The 20,507-nt window shown below is 52.8% G+C and overlaps 1 protein-coding gene across 1 annotated transcript; it reads right to left on the bottom strand.

Moving 5' to 3' along the window:
• Positions 1-1,527: 1,527 nt before the first annotated feature.
• AMN (amnion associated transmembrane protein) lies at positions 1,528-18,498 on the bottom strand. Its single transcript, XM_042873533.1, has 12 exons — positions 18,416-18,498; positions 16,240-16,358; positions 16,087-16,131; positions 8,368-8,455; positions 6,546-6,781; positions 5,903-6,040; positions 5,719-5,821; positions 4,978-5,060; positions 4,393-4,579; positions 3,436-3,610; positions 1,844-1,946; positions 1,528-1,754 (listed from the first exon to the last, which is right to left on the bottom strand). The coding sequence occupies exons 1-12, from the start codon at positions 18,459-18,461 to the stop codon at positions 1,644-1,646; spliced, it is 1,434 nt and encodes a 477-aa protein (XP_042729467.1). The 5' UTR covers positions 18,462-18,498; the 3' UTR covers positions 1,528-1,643.
• Positions 18,499-20,507: the final 2,009 nt, after the last annotated feature.

Genomic DNA, 20,507 nt, shown 5'->3' with positions numbered 1-20,507 from the left:
GCTCCGCTATGAGCAGCTGCAGTGCTGCAGCCAACCGCAGGAGGAACACGAACTCAGGAATCGGCCGTTCCCCGGCCTTGCAGTAAATATCTTTCCTGCTCCCCAATAAGATGCAGCACTTTTTTTGTCACCTGACTGCACAGGGAATGCGGATTTATTGGTCGTTTTAGCATAGATAAAGCCCCCAGATTCTTGCAGCACTGCCCGCTTCCAGCTTCTTCTGCAGTGCTGCTCTGTATTCCCGGGAGGAAGAGCAGCGCGATGGGCGCTGAGCTCTGAATGCTGATGAGAGGTGAGGGCCACTGCCCCGCAGCAGCTTCGCCTGCTCCTTCCCTCCAGCAGCCCCGCATCGTGTCCCTCGGCTGCTACAAAAAGCACAACGGGCCCAGGCTGTTTGTCGGCTCTGTGACATTTTGAGCGCTGCCACATGCCTGAAGCTGGAGCTGCATGGCTGCTGGGTGCCCCACACCACCCCGAGTGTGGGCACAGCCCGGCCAGTTGGTGCCCATTAACCCCTCTGCTGCTAAAGGCCTGGGAAGCAGAGACTGCCGAGCCGCAGCCGTTAGCACTAATGCACTCTGCATTAGCCTGTCTCATTGGGACCCCGACCCTCAGCACTGAGAGTACAGCAAAACCCCTGGCAGCCTGAGCCATGGCTCAGACTGTCATGATGGCTGTGCACGAAAACCCCTCGTTTACACAAGATCTCAGCAGAGACTGAGCATCCCAAAGCCCCGCCGTTACCCTGCTGGAGGGCAGTGTGTTGTCCCCCGCTCCCCACAACGCTGTTGCTCCGTTGTGTGCAGAGCCCTCCTCCCTGCAACGCTCTGCGTGAGCGAGCAAACGGCTCCTGAAGGAAAAGTACAGAGCGTGCCCAGCGAGCACACTGACAAAAATTGATCTGGGCTTTAATTAAAGCCTCTGTTGTAAGTGACCTCGAGCTGCTAATGCATTTTAAGAATGGGGCCCGGCAAGCAGCAGAGCCAAGCGCAGAGGCGTTTAGGGGCTGTGCTGAGTGCAGAGCAGCAGGGACCGCCCTGTGCCCTGCAGCCCACAGGCCGCTCAGAGCTGGCTGCAGTGCTGCTCTGGTGCCTGCACCCACAGCAGGGCTCTGGTACACCTCATGATGCCTCTGGAGCCCTGTGAGAAGGATTGTGTCTTTCAGAGACTTGAACAAAACACAATACACTTAAAATAGCTGCTTCCTTATGGAAATGCCAACGAGCCCTACTGAAAACTCAGCAGAGTGTAAATCTGCATACATTTGCATATATTTCAGTACCTTCAGGCTCACCCATTAGACTTGATGTGTAAAGAGCTGGTGCCTGAGCTGGCACGTGGCACCAAAAACATCATCAGGTCCACCCTGTGCCACTACTGCCCCAACCCATGCTAGCAGAATGCCTGTCCCCTCCATCCCTTGGCCACTGCCACAGTGCCAGGGCCAGACTCATACCTCACTGCTGCTTTACAGAGAGCAGCACCACCAAAACTCACATTACGGAAACAGAAGGGGCACCAGGAGGCTGTGGCTGAGCCCTGTGGAAGAAGGTTTATGATTTCCTTCACCAACACTTTTATTCAGGCCTGGACCTCACCAGGAGCCACATAACGGTGTCCCTGGGATGGCTGTGGCTGTGCCATCAAGTCTCAGTCTCGCTGGGGTCATACATGGGGTTGAGATAGAACACCTGGCGGGCCTCGGGAGCCATCTTCTGCAGCGTCTTCTCCACACTGCCAGCGCCTGGCAGTTCCTGCAGCAGTGAGGAGAGAGAAGCACTGGCTAGGGAAGGGAAGAAACCCCCCACTGAGGCACCCCCATGCCCCCAGCGGGGCTACTCACCACGTCGAACATGGGGTTGTCAAAGCCTTTCCCACTTTCTGCCTGGGGGCTCTTCAGGTCCTTTGCTGTGTCCCAGAGTCGGGGGAGATGCAGTGCCTGCAGCCTGGGGACAGATGTGGCATCACCCCTTCAAACCCCAGCCCTGCCACTGCCCTCCATACAGCCCCCCACCGAAATGCCACCACTTTAGCAGGCCTGTAGGAAGCACGGGGACAAAAGGTTCACGCTGTCTTTGCAATGGGACGTTTGCACGTTGAGCGGAAAGCAGTGAGCGCAGCTCCGGGGCTGCATCCTGCAGGGAGCGCTGGTCAGCCCTGCTGTGCTCTGCCTCTGAGCCATCGCGCTCCTTTCCTGAGCTGAAATGAATTGCCACCTGCTCCCACTGCAATCTCAACAAACACTAATTACTTTTTATCATTACCTTTATCAAGTTATCATTTTATCATCTTAATCACCGTCTTTGCTTTATGAGTTTCTCTTACCCTAAGGCTCCCCATCCCAAGCAGCAGCCAAGGGGGGCTGAGCAGTGGGTCCCCACTCACAGTATCCCACCGAGCACTGCCTGCTGGGGGAGGCACACCCAGGAACTCCCTCCCCAAAATCTGACCAGCAACTGTCCCACAGGCTGGAGCTGCCTGGGATGCAGGGCAGGGGCAGGGTGGCTGGGGACACGGGCTCAGTCCATCTCTGGGATCTGCACAGCCTCCTTTCCCACTGCTGACAGAGCGGTTTTCAGAGGCAGGCATCCAACAAAGTGTCAGTGTAGTATAAATCATCAGGCAGCAATTACAGGGCTGGGAGTGTTTTTTTAGATATTAAATGGAGGCACTGGTTTATTGCTGGGAAGTGTTACACCAGCACGTGCCAAGTGGCAGGGGAAGCATCCCGGCTCACAGCCGGCAGAGGTCCTGTGCCCCCCAGCAGGTACCAGCACACCTCTACCATAGTGACAGCAACACCCTCGGTGCTACAAAGTGCTCAGGGTCAGCTCCTCCTGCCCCCACTCAGAGAGTTGGGATGAACGCACTGGGGAAGAGCTGCTTCCTGAGCTGCAGTCCCCTTTCACATCTACAGAACTGCTTTGCATGGCTTTGATGCGTTGCTATTTAGAAGCTGGCAGCTGCAGCTCTCTGTTCCCATCAGGCTGCCAGCTGAAGGCTGCAAGGAATGGGAGATCTCCATGGGCAGCCATGGCAGGCTGTGCCCAGCAGTGCAGTGCAGTGCCAAGTAATCTCCTGAGGATGTCCCTCCACTCCAGGCCTCCCACCCACCCTTGCTGGACCCTCGGTGGGAGCTAGCAGAGCATGGCACAGTCGTGGTCTGCCTCTGGGTTACCAATGTAGAATCATAGAATCATTAAGGTCAGAAAAGACCTCTAAGATCACCAAGTCCAACGATCAACCCATCACCAAAATGGCAATCAAACCACTCCCCTCAGTGCCATATCTCCACAATTCCTGAACACCTCCAGGGACGGTGATTCCCCCACCTCTCTGGGCAGCCTGTGCCAATGCACTGCCACTCCCTCTGAGAAGACATTTTTCCTAATATCCAACATAAACCATATGCTGCTGCAAAAGCCCGGTCCGTACCTCAGCTTTCCCTTCCTGCGGAAGTAGAGGAGCCCTCCAAGCACCAACAGAGCGAAGAGCAGCCCCAGGACAGTCCCCGATGCGATCTGCCTGGAGGCATGGATTGCCACCTGCCCGCCGAGAGTGCTGCCAGTGGCCACCTCCACTCTGCCAGCTGAAATGCCCAAAGCTTCACCTATGGGGGGGCGGGAAGGAATGAGGTAAGAGCTGGAGCGTATAAGGCTACATGAACACCACGCTGTGATGCACCACCCTGTGATGCAGAGATGTGGAGTCCACATCCTTGAAGAGATTCAGAACTCACTTGGGCCAGACACTGAGCAACAAGAGGGCTGGGCTGTCACAGGGGTCCCTGCCAACCCTGATACCCCTGCTCCTGCAGTGCTGTTCCACTCACACCACTACAATTAAAACTGTGAAATTCTGGGCTAAGCAAAACTCACTAATGAAGTCATTAGAAAAGCAGAGCATGTGTGTGTTAAGAAGGCACAGAGCTGTCTGTGTTCCATCTGAGACCAGACAGAAGGGACACGGACCTCAGGCAGAGCACCAAAGCTCTTCGCAGCATGTGCCATTTGCAGGCAATCAGGAGCTCCAGCTGTGCCACTATTACAGCCCACAGCTCCCAGCACCACACTGGTGGCACAACAGGGATGGGGTTGTGGGAGGGGGCGAGGGGGGACTGGGTGGTCCCAGAGCCATGACACCAAGAATGGCAGAGTTTGCAGAATCAGAGAATCATTAAGGTTGAAAAAGGCCTCGAAGATCACCTCACCCACCCCACCGTGCCCACTGACCGCGTCCCTCAGTGCCACATCTCCATGGTTCTTGAACACCTCCAGGGACAGTGACTCCCCCCCCTCCCTGGGCAGCTGTGCCACTGCATTGCCAGTCTTGCTGCAAAGTTTTTCTTAGTATCCAACCTGAGTTTCCTTTGATGCAACTGAAGGCCATTACCATGCTGTGCGATGTCACCCATGATGTCTGCAGCCAGCTGCTCCGCAGCAGTGCCTGTCTGCACCCCGGCCTCGCCATCGACCAGCACAATCTGGATGACAGGTATGGAGCCCCGCAGGAGGAGTCCCAGGAAGGTCTGAGCCCTGTGCACCTTGGAGATGGCCATCTGAACACCGGCATACTTGGGCTTTCCAGAACACAACAGACACACACAGCCCGTGAGAGCAGCAGGTAGAAATGAGTCCTCTCTATAGACAGCTATGATGGATGTTCTGTGAGGGTCACCTATAAATCTTCACGGCAGCCCCACCACAGAGCTGCCATCTCTGCTGCTGTGTTCCTCCTCCAGACAACTCAGAGCTGAGAAACCCCCCTCCCCCCCCATGCTTGTTTCCAGCAAGCTCCCCTTGGGCCCAGCAGCCAGCAGCTAGTTTTCACCAAAATTGAGCAGAGTGGGTGTTGCGGGGAACAAGGGAGGCTGCAGCAGCCCCCAGGGCAATACAGCACATCCAAGAAGCCAAACCTGGTAGGTGAAGGCTTCAGATGGTGGGGAGCTGGGGAGCACCCTGAATCCCTGGGACATACCAGGCTGAGCCAAGCTTGCATCACTCTGTCCCGGTATTGCTGCAGGTCAAATTCGGGCTTAAAATCCAGCGTGACAACAGCTCCTGCAGTTCAAAAGCAGGCAGACAGACAGACAGTCAGAGCCCAGAAGGGGCAGAGCACTGTGATGGTAGCATGACTCTGGTTGCCCCAAAAGGCACCTGGGAACCCCCAGTATGTCCATATTGCTGGGTCACACTGGGCTCTAGGAGGGCTTTCTCCAGGCAATGGGGCCTGAAGAAACCTCGCCTCTCTCGCTTCCCTTCCCATCAGTGGGTTTGGGCGTTTGTTTCCCATGATATTCCAGCAGGAAGCCCCCTCCCCCATATTTCCACAGGAAGCTCTGCATTGAGATACATCTCAAGGCTGCGGCTCAGCAGCGCTGCCGTGGCTTTGGCTGTGAGCACAGAGGAGGGGACACGTGTTCCCTGTGTCACTGCGCTGCATTTGGTGATTCAAACATTTTCCTTGGAAAAAGCACCGGCAAACACTTGCTGAAACATGAAATTCTCCTAATGGCTTTTAAACGCTCTGCTTTTGAGAGCACATCAGAGGAACATATGGTGCATTTTTAATGAATTTGGTACTACATTCCAAGTAACTCGGTACGAAAAATCCCCCTTAACAACCTGCCAGGTAGATGAATGGATAAGCGCCCATTGCTCTCACTGTGTGTGTTTTATTTTCAAAGAAACAACACGAACTCAGTGGGCCCCCACTCACCACAGACCCCACAGCAGTGGCCGAGGGGCCGCAGAGGGCTGTGGCACGCCAGTGCCGGGCACTGCTCCGCCCTGAGCAGTGATGCACAGATGCGGTCTCCATCCTAAAGAAGAGCACGGCAGGGTCAGTCCCTCCTTTCCCCACTTTCTTTAGGTGGGAAGACATTGCCCCCAAAGTGCCTCACCTGGAAGTTCCCGCAGGCACAGCCGGAGCTGTGGGGACAGCGGGTGCCCGTCACCTGCAGGGTGGCATTGCCGTGGAACTGCAGAGCGGCAGAGGGGCTCCTCAGGTACTCAGCCCACGCCTCAGTGCTGCTCAGCTCCTGCAGAGAGAAGAGCGAGAGGCTGCCGTGCGACTCCAGCTCCGCATCCAGGCCAGAGGACTCGGACAATCAGGTTTTATCAGGTCCCCTCACGCCTGGCCCCAAAATGGCAGAGCCTGGGCAGTGCGGCAGAGGAAATAACAGATTACTGATGAGATGTCTTCCACATCTCCCGCTTCTGAAGGCAGCGCCTGTTTCCACTGCAGAGGCTGTGATCTTCGGCTCTCCCGACTGAGAGGGATGGGGATTGTCATCTGCCTGGGCTGCAGCACAGCAGGCTGACAGAGGTTCTATAATTATCCCTCTGATCAATTATACACTGATACGGAAGCAAAGCTGGGAGACAACTGTGAGCCCACAGGGCACGCTCAGGCTGGGGCAGGAAGGCAGCCCCTCGGTGGCACAGAGGATGCCAGTAGGGAAATAACCCCAAACCCATCAGGGTGCAGTGCTGCAGCTCCATGGGAAGGAGGTGCCAAAATGGTTTCCCACCAGCTCCCCATACCTGGCCCATGAGTGAGATGCTCTGAACGGGGATCTCTTGCCGCGATGAGTCAAGGTTTACACTGAAGGAGGTTTCAGGCTGGAAGATGACGTGGTCATACTGGCATGGGACACGTTCCTCGTCCAGGAGGAAGATGCGGCCTGCTGGTTCCAGGTCTACTCTGTAGGACACATCCTGCCACAGCTCGGGGTTGAACCACGAGTGCTGCTCAGCATTGGCAAAGCTCAGCACTGCGCCTGAAATGAGCAAAAGGAGAGGTGAAGCAGGAGCTGGCTCCAGCCTGCAGCCACTGCTTGGGTAAAGCTGGTGCAAAACTCCAGCCCCAGAGCTCTTTATTCCTCTTCTTTAAAGCTTAACCTTACAGTTAGGGAGGAAAACAGCCACAAAGCCTAAACTACAGTTGAACTGGGTAAAATCAGTTACGATAACTGATTTGCAGACCAGCAGAAACATGCTCAGCCCTATTATGAGCAGATAACCCCCAAACCAGAGCACCATCCTACCACTGGCCATTTCCCTGGTGATCACACTGTGCCCTGCTTTTGCTTTCCTTTCCCCACAGCTTCCCAAATCACACAGCACATGAGATTACCTGCATTCATTCTAAAATTGTGCTTTCAGGAATTCATTTGGGAAATCTGCCCAGAAATGCCTGTTGTCCCATGAGAGCATCACATGGCCAGGTCAAAGCCTTGTGTGTTTGCAGCCCAGAAACCAATGGTATCCTAGGCTGCATCAAGAGGGTGGTAGCAGCAGGGCAAGGGAAAGGATTGTCCCCATCTGCTCTGCCTTCATGAAGCCCTGTCTGGAGTCCTGCACCCAGTCCTGGGGTCCTCAGCACAAGATGGGCATGGAGCTGCTGGAGTGGGTCCAGAAGAGGTTATGAGCACAACCAGAAGGCTGGAGCACCTCTCCTCTAGAGGCAGGTTGAGAGAGCTGGACTTGTCCATGCTGGAGGCTCCAAGGAGACTTCACTGTGGCTTTCCCATACCTAAAGGGGTCTACAGGAAATCTGGAGTGGTACCAAGCACCAGGTATCAGGTACTGTAGTGATTAGACAAGAAGAAATGACTTCGAACAGAAAAGGGGTGGGTTTAGATAAGGAAGAAAATTTTCACACTGAAGATGGTGAGGCCCTGGCACTGCAGCCCAGAGAGCTGATGGTGCCCCATCCCTGGAGATGCCCAAGGCTGGGTGGGATGGGCAGCCTGAGCTGGTGGGGGCAGCCAGCCCATGGCAGGGATGGGGCTGGGTGAGGTTTAAGGTTCTTTCCAACCCACACCATTCTATGATTCTGATACATCTCCCCAGCAAACAGCTTTCAGGTAAATAAGCAGCACTGACAAAAAGCTGCTGCCTGGCTCATTGGGAATCTCAGTGTGAAACTGACAGGAGGCTGAGGGATGTGCCAGCGCCCAAACATCAGTGTGCAGACACCTGTGGGGCTGAAGGGCAGCTCCAAAACATGGTTCAGCACTTGGGGGCCCAGCTGTGTAATCTGTAACTGATTTTCTTTAGCAATACCATGGCAAAACAAATGAGGGCTTTGATGTGGCTGCATGCTTAACAGGCAGGGTAAAATACAAACAATATTTACCTCTCTGCTACAACTTCAAAGCGTCCCTGGCTATAATTACTTTTTTAAAAGACAGGTGATCTAGCAGAGGAAGAAAGATGCGATGTGAGGGAAGCCATCAAAGAGAAGGCAGGGATTGAAGAGGGGTGAGTCACCCCGCACCGAGGTGGGACAGCAAAGGCCTTTGTAGCAGTGCTGGTGGCAGATTTGGGAGTTAATGGTGGCTGTCAGCCTGGCACACCATACCTGAGCCACATCCCGGGTCCCAGCTGCCATCGAAAGCTGCGAACCCAGAGCCAGATGCCAGCAGAAATTCTCCATTCAGGGGAAGGTACTAAAGGGAGAGAGGGATGCAGAGTGTTACTGTGCGGCCCTGCTGCCAGCCACCCAGGCTTGTCATCAAATAACAGTGCTAATTATTAGATTGCCAATTGCACTCACCATCTCCAAGGCACTTTACAGTCATTAGGAGTCACCCTCCCTGTGCCCTGTGTAATGGAAAGGTATTGTCTCCGTGTTCTACAGATGGGGATGCTGCAGGGTTGCACTTTATTTTATAGCAACACAGAAAATCACGAAGCGTTCAGGGAAACGAGCAGGAAAAAGCAACTTAAGCTCTTTCCACAGTTCCCTCCTCCTCCTGCTTACACATGCTCCTAATAACTCTGAAACGGCTTCGTACATTTGGATGCCACGCAAAACCTAATTCTTTTATGCTTAGACGTGTCTCTGCTGTTGGGGAGTAACAGTTTCTAGTAGTTCTGGCTGGGCAGAGGACTGACTAAGGGATAGGGGCTTACAATGGCTCTCTTGCCATTGCTCAGACAACACAGCCAGAATGGTTGCACCATGCTCACCTGGTGTGAGGGAGGTCTGCAGGACAAACACCGCCCCAGGGCTGGGTTGGGGAGGATTTGTAGCCACCAGCTGGCACAGCTGCTCCAGGCCAGGCTGCAGCAGGTGACTGAGTCAGGGACTCACTCATAGCACACAGCTTATTCAGCCCAGTTCATTTTCCGCTTAGAGACTGCCAAAGAAAAAGATTGGGTTTTCCCCCAGTATTTTCATGCGTCAAGGAGTGAGTGATGCTCAAGGCTCTGCTCTCCTCTCACTCATTCCAGCAGTGTAGCATCATGGAATCATTAAGGCTAGAAAAGACTTCTAAGACCACCCAGCCCAACCCTAACCCACCCCCACCATGCCCACTGACCGTGTCCCTCAGTGCTACATCTCTGCAGTACTTGAGCACCTCCAGGGATGGTGACTCCACCACCTCCCTGCCCGCAGCTGGCAGCCCTCCAGGCTGAGCTGTGCCCACACACCGTGGCCTGTGCTCACATAGAAACGTGTTAGATAGGATTCTGAGGTTACATTGACATAATTGGTCTTTAAATATGCATGTAGGTTAGAAAAAGCGAGACTTATGACTGAGTGCTGCATGTGGCTGTAATAGCTCTGCTACGGAGGTGGTTTTGCCTAAGGGTGCTCGGTCCCACACACGACCACCTTGGTGGTGATATCAGATTCACCAGTATCATACGTTGCTCTGCTCTGGACGCAGAAGAGGAAGGAGTGAAGAGGTAGATTATTAAGGTATGGCTATCTTCTACCCCCAAGGTATGTCATCTCCCCACCAGCCAGAAAGATATGTTTGCCTATGGATGAGCCCATAGCATGAGCAGTGCCTCACTGGAAACCATGCCATCATGTTCTCCAAACCTCTATTACTCTTGGGTAATTTTTCCAGCACTGAAGCACTGAGAGAGGCTGAAAGACCTGCCAGGAAAATAAACGTTACCCTTTGTCTGACAACGAAAAGTCACGTCTACTGACATTTTGAGGATCAGGACTCAGCCTGCTTGTAGCTGGCCAAGCTCTATGCTAGGAGCTTCCTTTACCAATTAATGTACCCTGCCCTGGTTAGTTTTCCTCTGAGCCCACACAGGAGTAGGTGGTGGTACATGCTATGGAAGGACTCTTCTCCCTGAGCCACTGATGGCTGGAGCAGTGCCAGTCTTTCACCACTATCTCCAGGTGGGTGAGCCCTGCCTGATGGACACTGCTTTCCCCAGTAGAGTTACCTCTACTAATAGTCCTACTCTACCCCAGCAGAGTAGGAGCATTGGCTACAGTTATGTGTTGGAGCATCTCAAACATCCCCAAGGGGCCATGCAGGATGCGATGAGCTTTCCTGTCCAGGAAGCTATTCCTTTGGAGCTTCACAATTCAACAAGGAGGAGGAAAAAACTTCAAAGGCCATACTTTGACAACTACGTACATATATGTGTGAGCTGCATCACTCTCACTGCTCCCAGAAGCAATGCAAGAACGTTCTGTGAATGCATTATGCCCAGAGCAAAGAAAGACAGCCTGGTAAGAGCCTACTCCGGCTCTTGGCTTGGATGTGGAGAGAGCAGGGAGGAGGTGGGACCTCTCTGGAGAAGATGCAGTGACTCCTCCACCTCAAAGGCCACAGCCCTGGGCTGCAGGGAGTTTTCCAGCCCAGGAAGAGCTGTCCATATGTCCCATGAGGACACAACTGTGGTGTCCCAGCCCGACTCACCTGAACAGTGCACTGTGAGATGGGCAGTGGAGTTGCCTCATCTGCAGGAGAACAAAAATCAAGAGAGAACTCCACACTTCTGCTTTGCAGCAGGAGTTTCTGAGGCTGGCCCTAGCACCAGCAGCTGATGCCATTTTCCCTCCACCAGTGGCCTTAATGGAAGTCAGTGGGGAGCCACTCAATGGTTTGAAATGAGCTGGGCAAGATCCCCTGAGGTGCACGCACTGCTGTCCAAAGCATCTTAGTTTGTGAAAGGTTTGCACATTCTCTCTCCTTAAAAGAGCAAAGGGTTAAGCAACTGGGATCACTGCAGAGCACAAACAGAGTCTCTGGTTGGGCAGCAGCTTTCTGCATTTGGGAGTTTTGTATAGGAATTACATATAGGCTGGGCCCCTTTCCAAGTACATCTTGAACTGAGCAGTGACATGTACCAAAGGAACAGAGCCAAAAGCTGGTAGTTTCGTCTGCTTTCCTTGGCTCCTGCCAACCTCTACTCCACTGCCATTAATACAGCAGGCTCACAGTCTCACTAATCATTTCCCATCCCTGACACTGGTAGATGACTTATCTCCTTGGTCTTCATTACCAAATGTAATGACAACTGAAATACAGTCATAATTTTTCTCATCCAAGCCAACAAAAAAAAAAAAAAGACAGGAAAGCCTCCCCCCCCCTCCCCCCCCTCCCCCCCTCCCAGTTCTCAGCCAACACGTGCAATCCCAGCATCGTGCTGCTGTCCTGTTACCTTAACCTGTAAGTGAAAATGAAACTGCTGAGAAGCAAAATGAAACTGCTGAAATGCAAAAGAGAGGGAGAGGAAGATGAGGCAAAAGCTACCTCTGCTTTTCTTCTCTGCAGAACTACCTGTATTTCTTCTCATCAAACAGCAAAGACCTGAGCATGTGGCTTTTAACCACCCTCTGGCACACCCCAGCTCCGCTCCAGTAATGAACTATGCCACCTCACACAGGATGTGTGCCATCACCCACCAAAGGCATCAGCACTGGAGAAAGTGGATTTCTGCATCACCTCTTAAATTCCTGCTTTGCTGGGCATCTGCAGCCTGCAGATAGCAGGTGGACAGGCAGAAGGCAGGCAGGGCAGCATTAATTCCTTAGAGGCTCTTTTTGCCCGCTCTCCTTCTTGGATGAAGCTCACACTTGCATCCTCAGCTCCTTTCCCAGCCCAATGTTGCTGGGCCCAGCCTCATCCTGCTGTTCTCTTACTATTGCCTCACTCCTGGGCCTGGAGCATCGCAGCATCACCGCTTGGCTAGAAGCAAGTAGCTCACTCATCTATGTTCACCCCCAGCAGCAGGCAGGGCACGGAAGAGCAGCATGCCAGCAGGACATCATCACTGTGGCATCAACCCCTGCAAGCTAATGAGGGCTTGGCTGCTGTCCTTGCACATGTCCCCGCCTGCCCCCTGCAAGGCAGGGCCATGTGGCAGCAGTGCAGCTGTGCTCTCATTAATGCAGGATCAGGTTCCCCTGCTGCGTCTGCTCATCACTCGGTCCCTTGTTTTTTGGTGAAGCAGTCCCTGTGCCCACTGCCTGCACACAAGTGGCTGGGCTGGGCACAGGGATGAGGGGACATCGGGAGCATCTGCATCGCATTGCCAGACAAATGAGTACAAAGACACAGCGCCCACAGCAACTGGGTACGTGTAGCATTGGCACCTGTGGGAGTGTGCATCAGGATGAGGCACTTGAGCTATGGCTGCAGACTGCAAACAGAAGCTTAGGGCTATTGACACATCTACTCTAGATTAGTTCCACTCATTTTTCTCAACTCCACTCCTTGGTCAAGGGCAGAGAGTGCAGGAGAGCGGCTGGAGGTGCAACACAGAGCCAGAGCTGCTCCAGCATCCTGGCCACCAGAACCCACCTGGCCACCAGCCCCCCGTGGTGCTGTGGCACCCAGCCCCCCAAAGCACAACGCTCTGCTCACCTCAGGCTCTGTAGGCTCCTCCTACTGCTAGCAACAAATGCTCTCAGGCAGTTATAGGCACGGACGGCTGCAAAAGGCTGCTCCATCGCACCTCGTCCTCAGGCAGGCTTTCAGCGGCAGCATTGCTGGAGAACAGCCTGCAGGGTTCGGGCTTGTAACGATGTGCTGCCACACACGCACTGCCATGACATTTTTTACCTTCGTTTCAGGAAAAGGGAAAACATTTCCTTCTCTGGGGCACCTGAACCTGCATTCCTGCGATTTCGGAAGCAGGGGGAGGGCAGCGTGGTGCCTGGGATGAGCACAAACCATTGCGATTCATTAGAGCCAGCACCCCGGAGAGCAATTGGCATTTCAAGATCAATCTCTGCCAGGAACCAAGCGGGAGCATCCTGCAGCAAAGCCGAGTACATTCTGCTCTCACAATTAGGCAGCTAAAAATATAAAGCTGGAAACTGAGGTCCTGGTCTGACCCCGGTGCCCCATACATTCCTGTTCCTGTCTGGGCAGCAGGGACAGGGTTGGGGCAGCTGCACTTCGAAGGCTCTGGAATGAGTGCTGGAGGCTGAAAGCACAGAGATGCCCAGCACATAGGTGTTCTTCCCCCGAGCTGGAGAGAAGCAGCAAGCAGAAGGCAATGCTCACACTGTGCCCTGACCCCTGGACCGTGTGCACTAAATGAGGCTGCTCTGCCCACGTGGTTGGCTAAACCCAACTCTTGCACCCCAAAAATAGAAAGCGACATCAGCCCTGCTCCCAAGGGCAACCGCTGGCCAGCACTGAGCCAGGACTCGTGTGAGACACACCATGTGGTGCAGCTGGGCTGGACAGCAGAACCCAATGCACGACACAGAGCTGCCCTGCGACCACCAGTGGCGCACAGGGTGCTGGGCTCCTTGCTGGGTCATGGGCTTCCAGTGACACGCTGGCCTGTTAAGCATCACTGCACCAAGCACCTCTTTTTCTTTTTTCTTTTGGTGGATTTACCTTCAGGCTTCTCTGGAAGCTACTAAATATTTATCTGCAATTTTAGGCAGCTAAAGACCATGGAAAATCCAGCCTAATAGTGATGGTTATGCTTCAAAGTCACTTACATTTAAGCTGGATTTGGATTTAGCATGTAGTTGAATTAGGGACAAGCGTCAAATGGGACAACAAAGAGCCTTCCCCTGAAGCTGAGGGAAGTGGGCTTTGTGACCCTGCACATCCACTGAGCAGCTGTGCAAAAGGCAACAGTGGACATGGGGTGCACGGCAAAGCAGTACAGGAGCCTTCCTACCACTCCTCTGCCCACCATGCACCAGGGATGCATCCACCATGCAGGGGATGCATCCCTGCATCCCCTGCATATTTGGCCCCGTCCTTATGAAAGTCAATGAAAGCCAAGCCCCTTCCCCAGCCATGAATTTCCTCTTGTGATACCACAGCAAACATCGAGCTCCTATTTTTTTTTGGCCAAAGGCTGTATAGCATCTCCATGGCGACTCCAAAGCTTAATGTATTCCTGCTGATTTAAGTGATTAATTCTCCAGCGCGGCAAGGCCAGCATATGAACAGGTGCAGCCCTGCCTTGCTGCAAAAAGCCTCCAAACCTATTTGCTTCCTAACGACCCTACTGCCCAATTTCATGCTGTCTCCACAAGTGGCAGAACAGCTCAGGTGCTTGATTTCAATTTTGTAAAATCCTTCATCTTGGCAGTCTCCTTATCACCTGGTGACCACACAGTATGGCAGCACATGGGAGAGAGAGAGGTGGTGGAGGTGAAATTAAAAAAATTCATAACAACGCCTGGAAAATTGGTGGGACAGCTCCTTGCCAATGATGATGCTCCAAAGAGGAGAGAGCTGCAAGCTGGGTAATCTTAGAATCAGAAAATCATGAAGGTTGGAAAAGACCTCTGAAGTCACCAAATCCGACTCCAACCCATCCCACCATGCTTACTGACCACTCAGTGCCACATCTCCACAGTTCTGGAATTCTGGAATCACCTTCAGGACACTGACTCCCCCACCACTTGCAGTTCAGATGCTCAGCAGCAGTGCTTGCAAAGAAGCGCTGCTGAATGAGCTGCACAGAATGGCAGCCTGACCGGTGACAGGGAGGAGTTTGGTGTCACTCAGCTGCCCTGAACTGACCCATCATTGCTAGGAAACCTGCCCTGAGCACCCAGCCGAGGCCTCCAGCCCTGCACCCACAGGTACCACCCTTGGTGTGATGCCGCTCTGCCTCTGCTCCCAGCACATGGCCAGCCTTGGGGCTTTCTAGTTTTGGCTCTTTAGCTTGTTTTTGAAAGGCTAATGATGTAGTGAATAATGCTGCTTTGCAATTATGCACTTTGCAGTCCTCTGATGAAAGTACTTTAGAAATATTATACATTCATCTGTAAGTAAAATAAAATCTACTGGAGTGATATTTTGCTCTTTTCTTCTCTGGGTAAATTCCACATCATTTATTACATTACATTCACATGCGTTTCCCAAGTACATTCTTTCCTTCCAAAATTCATATTTTAAATGCCGTACAAATAAAGTAACTCCTCCAAATATTTGTAGCGGGATTAAATGCGGTGCAGGGCGTTATTAAAGCATCAAAACCATTAGTGGGGAAGACAGCCCGAACAAATTACACCACATAAATTTCAAGGGCTCATTTGTATTTAATGGCCGATAAAAGAGCAAAACCTGATTTTCTGCTGAGTCTAAAACTGAGAAGAAAACTCTGCCACGGTCCCATCCTGCTGGATGAGACACTGCTGGGTGTTGGCATGGTGCAGCCAAGGCCTCCATCACCACATGTATTACAGCACAGCCCTGTGCCTGTCTCACCGCCTCTGGGTTAATAACTCACAAGAAAAATCAGAAAAACAATGGCATTTGAAAGGAATTTTCTTGAGCAATGTTTTGGGATTTCCCACAATGGTTTGTTTTCATTTCAAAATGCTTTTCTGCCAGCTTCACTTAGCCTCAGCCCAGGGCTAGTGCTTGCTCCACACCAGCTGTGCCATGAGCAAGCTGCTGCAGAGAGCTGTGTGGCAGGGCTCTTTCCTTCCATCCCAGAGGAAAAGTTAATTTCTTTCTAGAGAAAGTGTTTTGGGGAGGGGAAGGGGGGGAGGGGGCATTTCCTCCCTACTTGTCAAAATGAAAACAGAATCTTGGAACTGATCATTTTGCTCCTGGCTGATTTCTGTGCAGTGCCAACCAGCACGGACTGCCCTCACTGCTGCTGGAGGTGCTCAAGGGGAGGTAGGGCTAGCACTTAGGGACAGGGCTCACTTGGCAGTACTGGTGTACGCGGGCTGCTGGAATAGGTGAGCTTACAAGTCTTTTCCAACCTTAATGATTTTCTGACTCCTTTGTGGTCAGACAGGATCACGGCACATGAGGACTGTGAACTCACAGGGGCTGCACACCACAGCCTCCCCCACACCAACCCCCAGCTGTGCAGTGCTCACCATGTCCATTAGAGCGTGGGTAGACCTGACAAACACTGAGACCACCTGGAAAGAGAGCAAAAATAAAAAGCCTCAGCGTGCTTTCCATGGGCAGGTAACGGGCCTTCTGCATGCCTGATATCATCAGAAAGAACAAAAATATCACTCCAATACCTTGTCCTTCTCAAAGTGAATCGTGTCTCTGGCACACGGGACTCGCTCTTTATCCCAGTTGGACGCCGTTTCAAAATTGGTGTCAGGAATCCACTTCTTGTAGGCAGCCATGGTGGCAGCTAGGAGGAGCAGGGAAGCAAATGTGAGCCAGTACTGACTGAGTAATGTCCCAGCATGGACCAGACCTCAAAGGACATCACAGCCAGTAGCGGGGTTTGCAGCCACACTTGCAATATTCAGACCTGTGTTGCACCATAGCACCACCTCAAACCTGGGGCATCAAGACTGTGACTTCTCTTTCATCTCCCACTCCTCCCATGGCTCTGCAGTGGCAACATCCATATTTACTGAGGCAACAGGTAGGTGACCTACTAGGCTTTGAAGGACGTGAAGGAAGGCCTTCACCATCACATTGGTCACCCTAAGGATCACTGAGTCTGAATCCTAGCCCCACACAAGGCCACCTCAAATCCAAATCCTAAGCCTGAAAGCATCATCCAAATGCTCCTTGAACTTCGGCAGGGCTGTATCCACTGCCCTGGGGAACCTGTTCCACAACCATCGCCCTCTGGTGCAGAAGCCTTTCTTGACACCAGCTGACCCTCCCCTGACATGCTCGGCATGTGTAGCACAAACTGTTGGCTGGCATCACATCTGGGGCTCAGCGGAGCAGCAGCACTGGTGCCCAAAAGCCTGAGGTTGGGAACAGCAGCACCACCCTCACAGGCTCACAGGATCATGATGATGGTGCAGTGTGATACCTACTCATGGTGCCCTGCCCAGACATCAGCCCTAGGGAAGGTTGCTTTCTGCTCCAGCCCCTCGAGCAGCCTAAAGTCAATTAATTCAAATGAATGAATGGTAAGACAGAAAAGTGAGGGGAGAGAAAAAAAGAAAAGCAAAAACTTTCCCTCTCAACATGCTTAGTCTTTTCAGGAACAAAGGAAGGAAGGAGGGAGGAAGGAATACAGCATACACACAAATCTGGTGGAGGAGCAGGCAGGAATGTCACCTGGGTGCTGGATGTCGGGTTGGGAAGGAGACCCCAGGCCAGGAGGAGGGGGGGGTCTGGATGGCCATGGCTGATGGAGAAGGGGCACTGCAGAGTGCCTGAGCTCTGTGAGTCCCAAAGATGGGAGGAGATCTGTTGGTTGTGCTAAGCAGCACTGCAGAGGCTTTATCAGTGTGCAATGATCACTTCAGAGCATAATTGCAGATTTGTAGTGGCTGAGTCTGCCAGCGGCTCTGCTGAGACCATTCGTTGTGCAGAACCACGGTTGAATGAAGAGGAAAAAGAGGAAACAATATGTTTTTAACCTGAATGAAAGGCAGAACACAGGAGCAGGTGCTGGAGCCCAGCCACAAGGAGCTTGGACAGGGGGGAGCAGGGGGACAGCAGAGATGGTTTCCAGCTGCCTCAGGAAGGGGGGATGGGGGGGGGGGGTTCCTGAGAAACAGCAAGAGCAAGTTGTCATTAACAGAAGGAAGGCTAGGATCGATGTGAGGTCCTTGCTGGCTTAGAGTTGAATAGAGCTTCAGAATGGAAAAGACTCCGAAAAGTCAATGTGGGTTGCTCTGTCCATGCTATGGACTCGTGTCCTTTTGACTCTACTAAAGCTCTGGCAGAAAGGCCCCACTGCATACCTCATACTCCCACAGCTGCAAGATGTGCTGTGGAGTGAGCCCTGCTCCATGTGCTGCCCATCTCAGAGCCGGGGTCCCAGGGCTGCAGAGGTTAACCCACTCCTGCAATACCCTCTTTTCTTCATGCAGCTGCACTGACACATTCCTGCACCCTCCACAGCCTGGGAGATATCAGCGTGCTATTTAATCAGCCTGGTCTCCAGGGAAGCGCAGTCCTTGAACATCAAAGCAACATGCATATTTAACAGAAAAGAGATCCTGCAGTGCAGAGCTGCAGGCTTCAGGCAGGACCAGAAAAACCTGAGCTGCAGAGGTGCAGCAGGGCCATACATACACTGCAGCCTGGGCTCCCGAGCTCGCCTCCATCCTTCGCTTTGCCCAGTTTGAAATGCATTTTGCTATTTCAACACAAACACACCGCAAGAGCCTACAGCTCTCCTACGAAAAACAATTGGTAAAGTACACAGGAAATGGGAAAGTCATCTCTCAGTCACCCTTCTCTCCACACAGTGTGGCCCTAGGCAATACTCACCAAGGAGCTGCAGGACACCAAGGAGGAAAGCCAGGCTGTTCCCCATGTCGCTGCAGCACTTGCCTGCACAGCTCCTTCCCGGCCGGACCTTGGACCATCCTGGACACGTGATGGGCTCAGCACACATGCAGGTGGTGCAGGAACACGGTGCAGGAAGCAGCCCTCCCCAGCACCCACCTCAGCCCTGCTCAGTCCCAGCAGCCACTGTGCTCTCAGCTCCTCTCCCAAGCTCCCCATGTCCTTGGCAATCTGTGGGAGCCTGAAGAGCCTCTGGGGAGTGAGATGTAGAAGGGAGGGCAGCAGCAGGGGATGAAAGCAAACAGCCATTGCATCCAGCAGTACCCTCAGCCCCATAATTACTAATAACAACCCCATAATTACTAATAACAGACTCTGTGTATTTTTCAGTGAGCTCAGATGGAAGAGAGCAGCTTCAAGCAACAATGTGTAACTGCACTTTGGCCAACAGCTGATCTGCTCATTACCAGTCATGTGCCACACAGCCTCACACTGCTTTCCTTGAAGCTGCCAGTGGTGAGGGGACAAAGGTCCCCACCTTCCCCTCCCCAATGTCCCCACTGACCCCAGATCTGCAGATGAGTGCCTTCCCCTCCATCTCTGTCTCCAGACAGCCTTTGCAGATGGGGAGGGTTTTGATAAAGCCACCCACTGCTTCTTGGACATAGAATCATGGAATCATTTGAGTTGGGAGGGACCCTTAAAGGCCATCCAGTCCAACTCCCTGCAATGAGAAAAGTCACCTACAGCTCGGTCAGGTACTCACAGCCCTGCCAAGCCTGACCTTGGGTGTCTCCAGAATTGCAGCCGTTACCTCTCACTTCTCCCAAAATCTTAATGCTGTGAGCACAGGTCTAAGAGCAGAGATTTGATGGACTGTGCCCCATGGAGGTCAGCAATGCCCATCCCCACACCCTCACCCCCAGCAAAGCATCACTCACAGGCTTGCCAAACAAAGAAGCTCATGAGCAGCATTCCCGGCCTGGGCACAAGCCCAAATACAGTCAGCACTTTTTGCGCAGGGAGCTGGATGCCAAGAGATGTCCTCGAGGTGAAAGGCTCCTGTGCTCATTACTGCTCACAAATCACTTCCCAGGGATCAGCAGGTGAAAGCTGGCTGCACTGAAATCTCTAGTTTAAAAGGCAGAAGATGTATGCACTTAAGATGCTTGGCAGTAACAGCCTGAAGAAAGGCCTGCAGTGTGCAGAGGGCAGGGCACACACTTATCCTTGGCCTCAGCATTCTGCAGTACATGTGGAGCAGGTGGAAGGTCCCAGAAAAACCTGACTTGGAGGCAGCTGCTCACTGCTGCATGATGGCTATAGAAACCTAGGGACAGAACAGCCTGGCAATTGCTCTGCATTTCTCTCTGGGACTGGAGTCCCCACCTCTTTGCTCCATCCTGTGCTGCTGCTGAGCCAGAGGAATGGGCAGCGCAATAGGGGGCTGAGTGAGAGCAAGCTTTGGGTCAGGCAAAGGCACAGAGAGAAACAAAGATGAAAGGAAGCAGAAATTGATCTTCAGAAATGAGAGCTATTGACCCAGCCTGGAGATTAGCAGGTTTACTCCTTGCTGTTAGCCAGCGTGCTTTCTTATACAGGCTCTGACTACCTGGAGAAGGACTTTTTAGAAGGGTATGTGGCAGGACAAGGGGTAATGGCTTTAAACTAAAAGGGAGTGGATTTAGATTAGATATTATAAAGAAATTATTTACTACAAGAGTAGTGAGGGCCTGGCACAGGCTGCCCAGAGAAGGTGTGGGTGCCCCATCCCTGGAGGTGCCCAAGGCCAAGTTGGATGGGGCCCAGAGCAGCCTGAGCTGCTGGCTGGTGCCAGAGGCACCATTTCCTTTAGCCATTCAACACTATGCCTCTGAATTTCCCTGCTGTACAAACACATCCCTTCTCACTGCAAGTCGCAGTCTGTAGCAGAAATAAGCAACACGAGGTGCTTCTCGTGCCATGACAGTCCTCAGCCCTGGAACTTCCTGGCTGAGAAGGAGCTCAGTGCTGTGCTTGACGGCTGTGAGTAATAACCCCCAAGGTAGATGACGTGCCCCCAACTCGCCACAGC

Source organism: Lagopus leucura, unplaced genomic scaffold (assembly GCF_019238085.1).
Source record: "Lagopus leucura isolate 7727_CA_CO unplaced genomic scaffold, USGS_WTPT01 Super-Scaffold_1, whole genome shotgun sequence".
NCBI lineage: Eukaryota > Metazoa > Chordata > Aves > Galliformes > Phasianidae > Lagopus > Lagopus leucura.
This window is presented reverse-complemented; position numbering and strand designations above follow the sequence as displayed.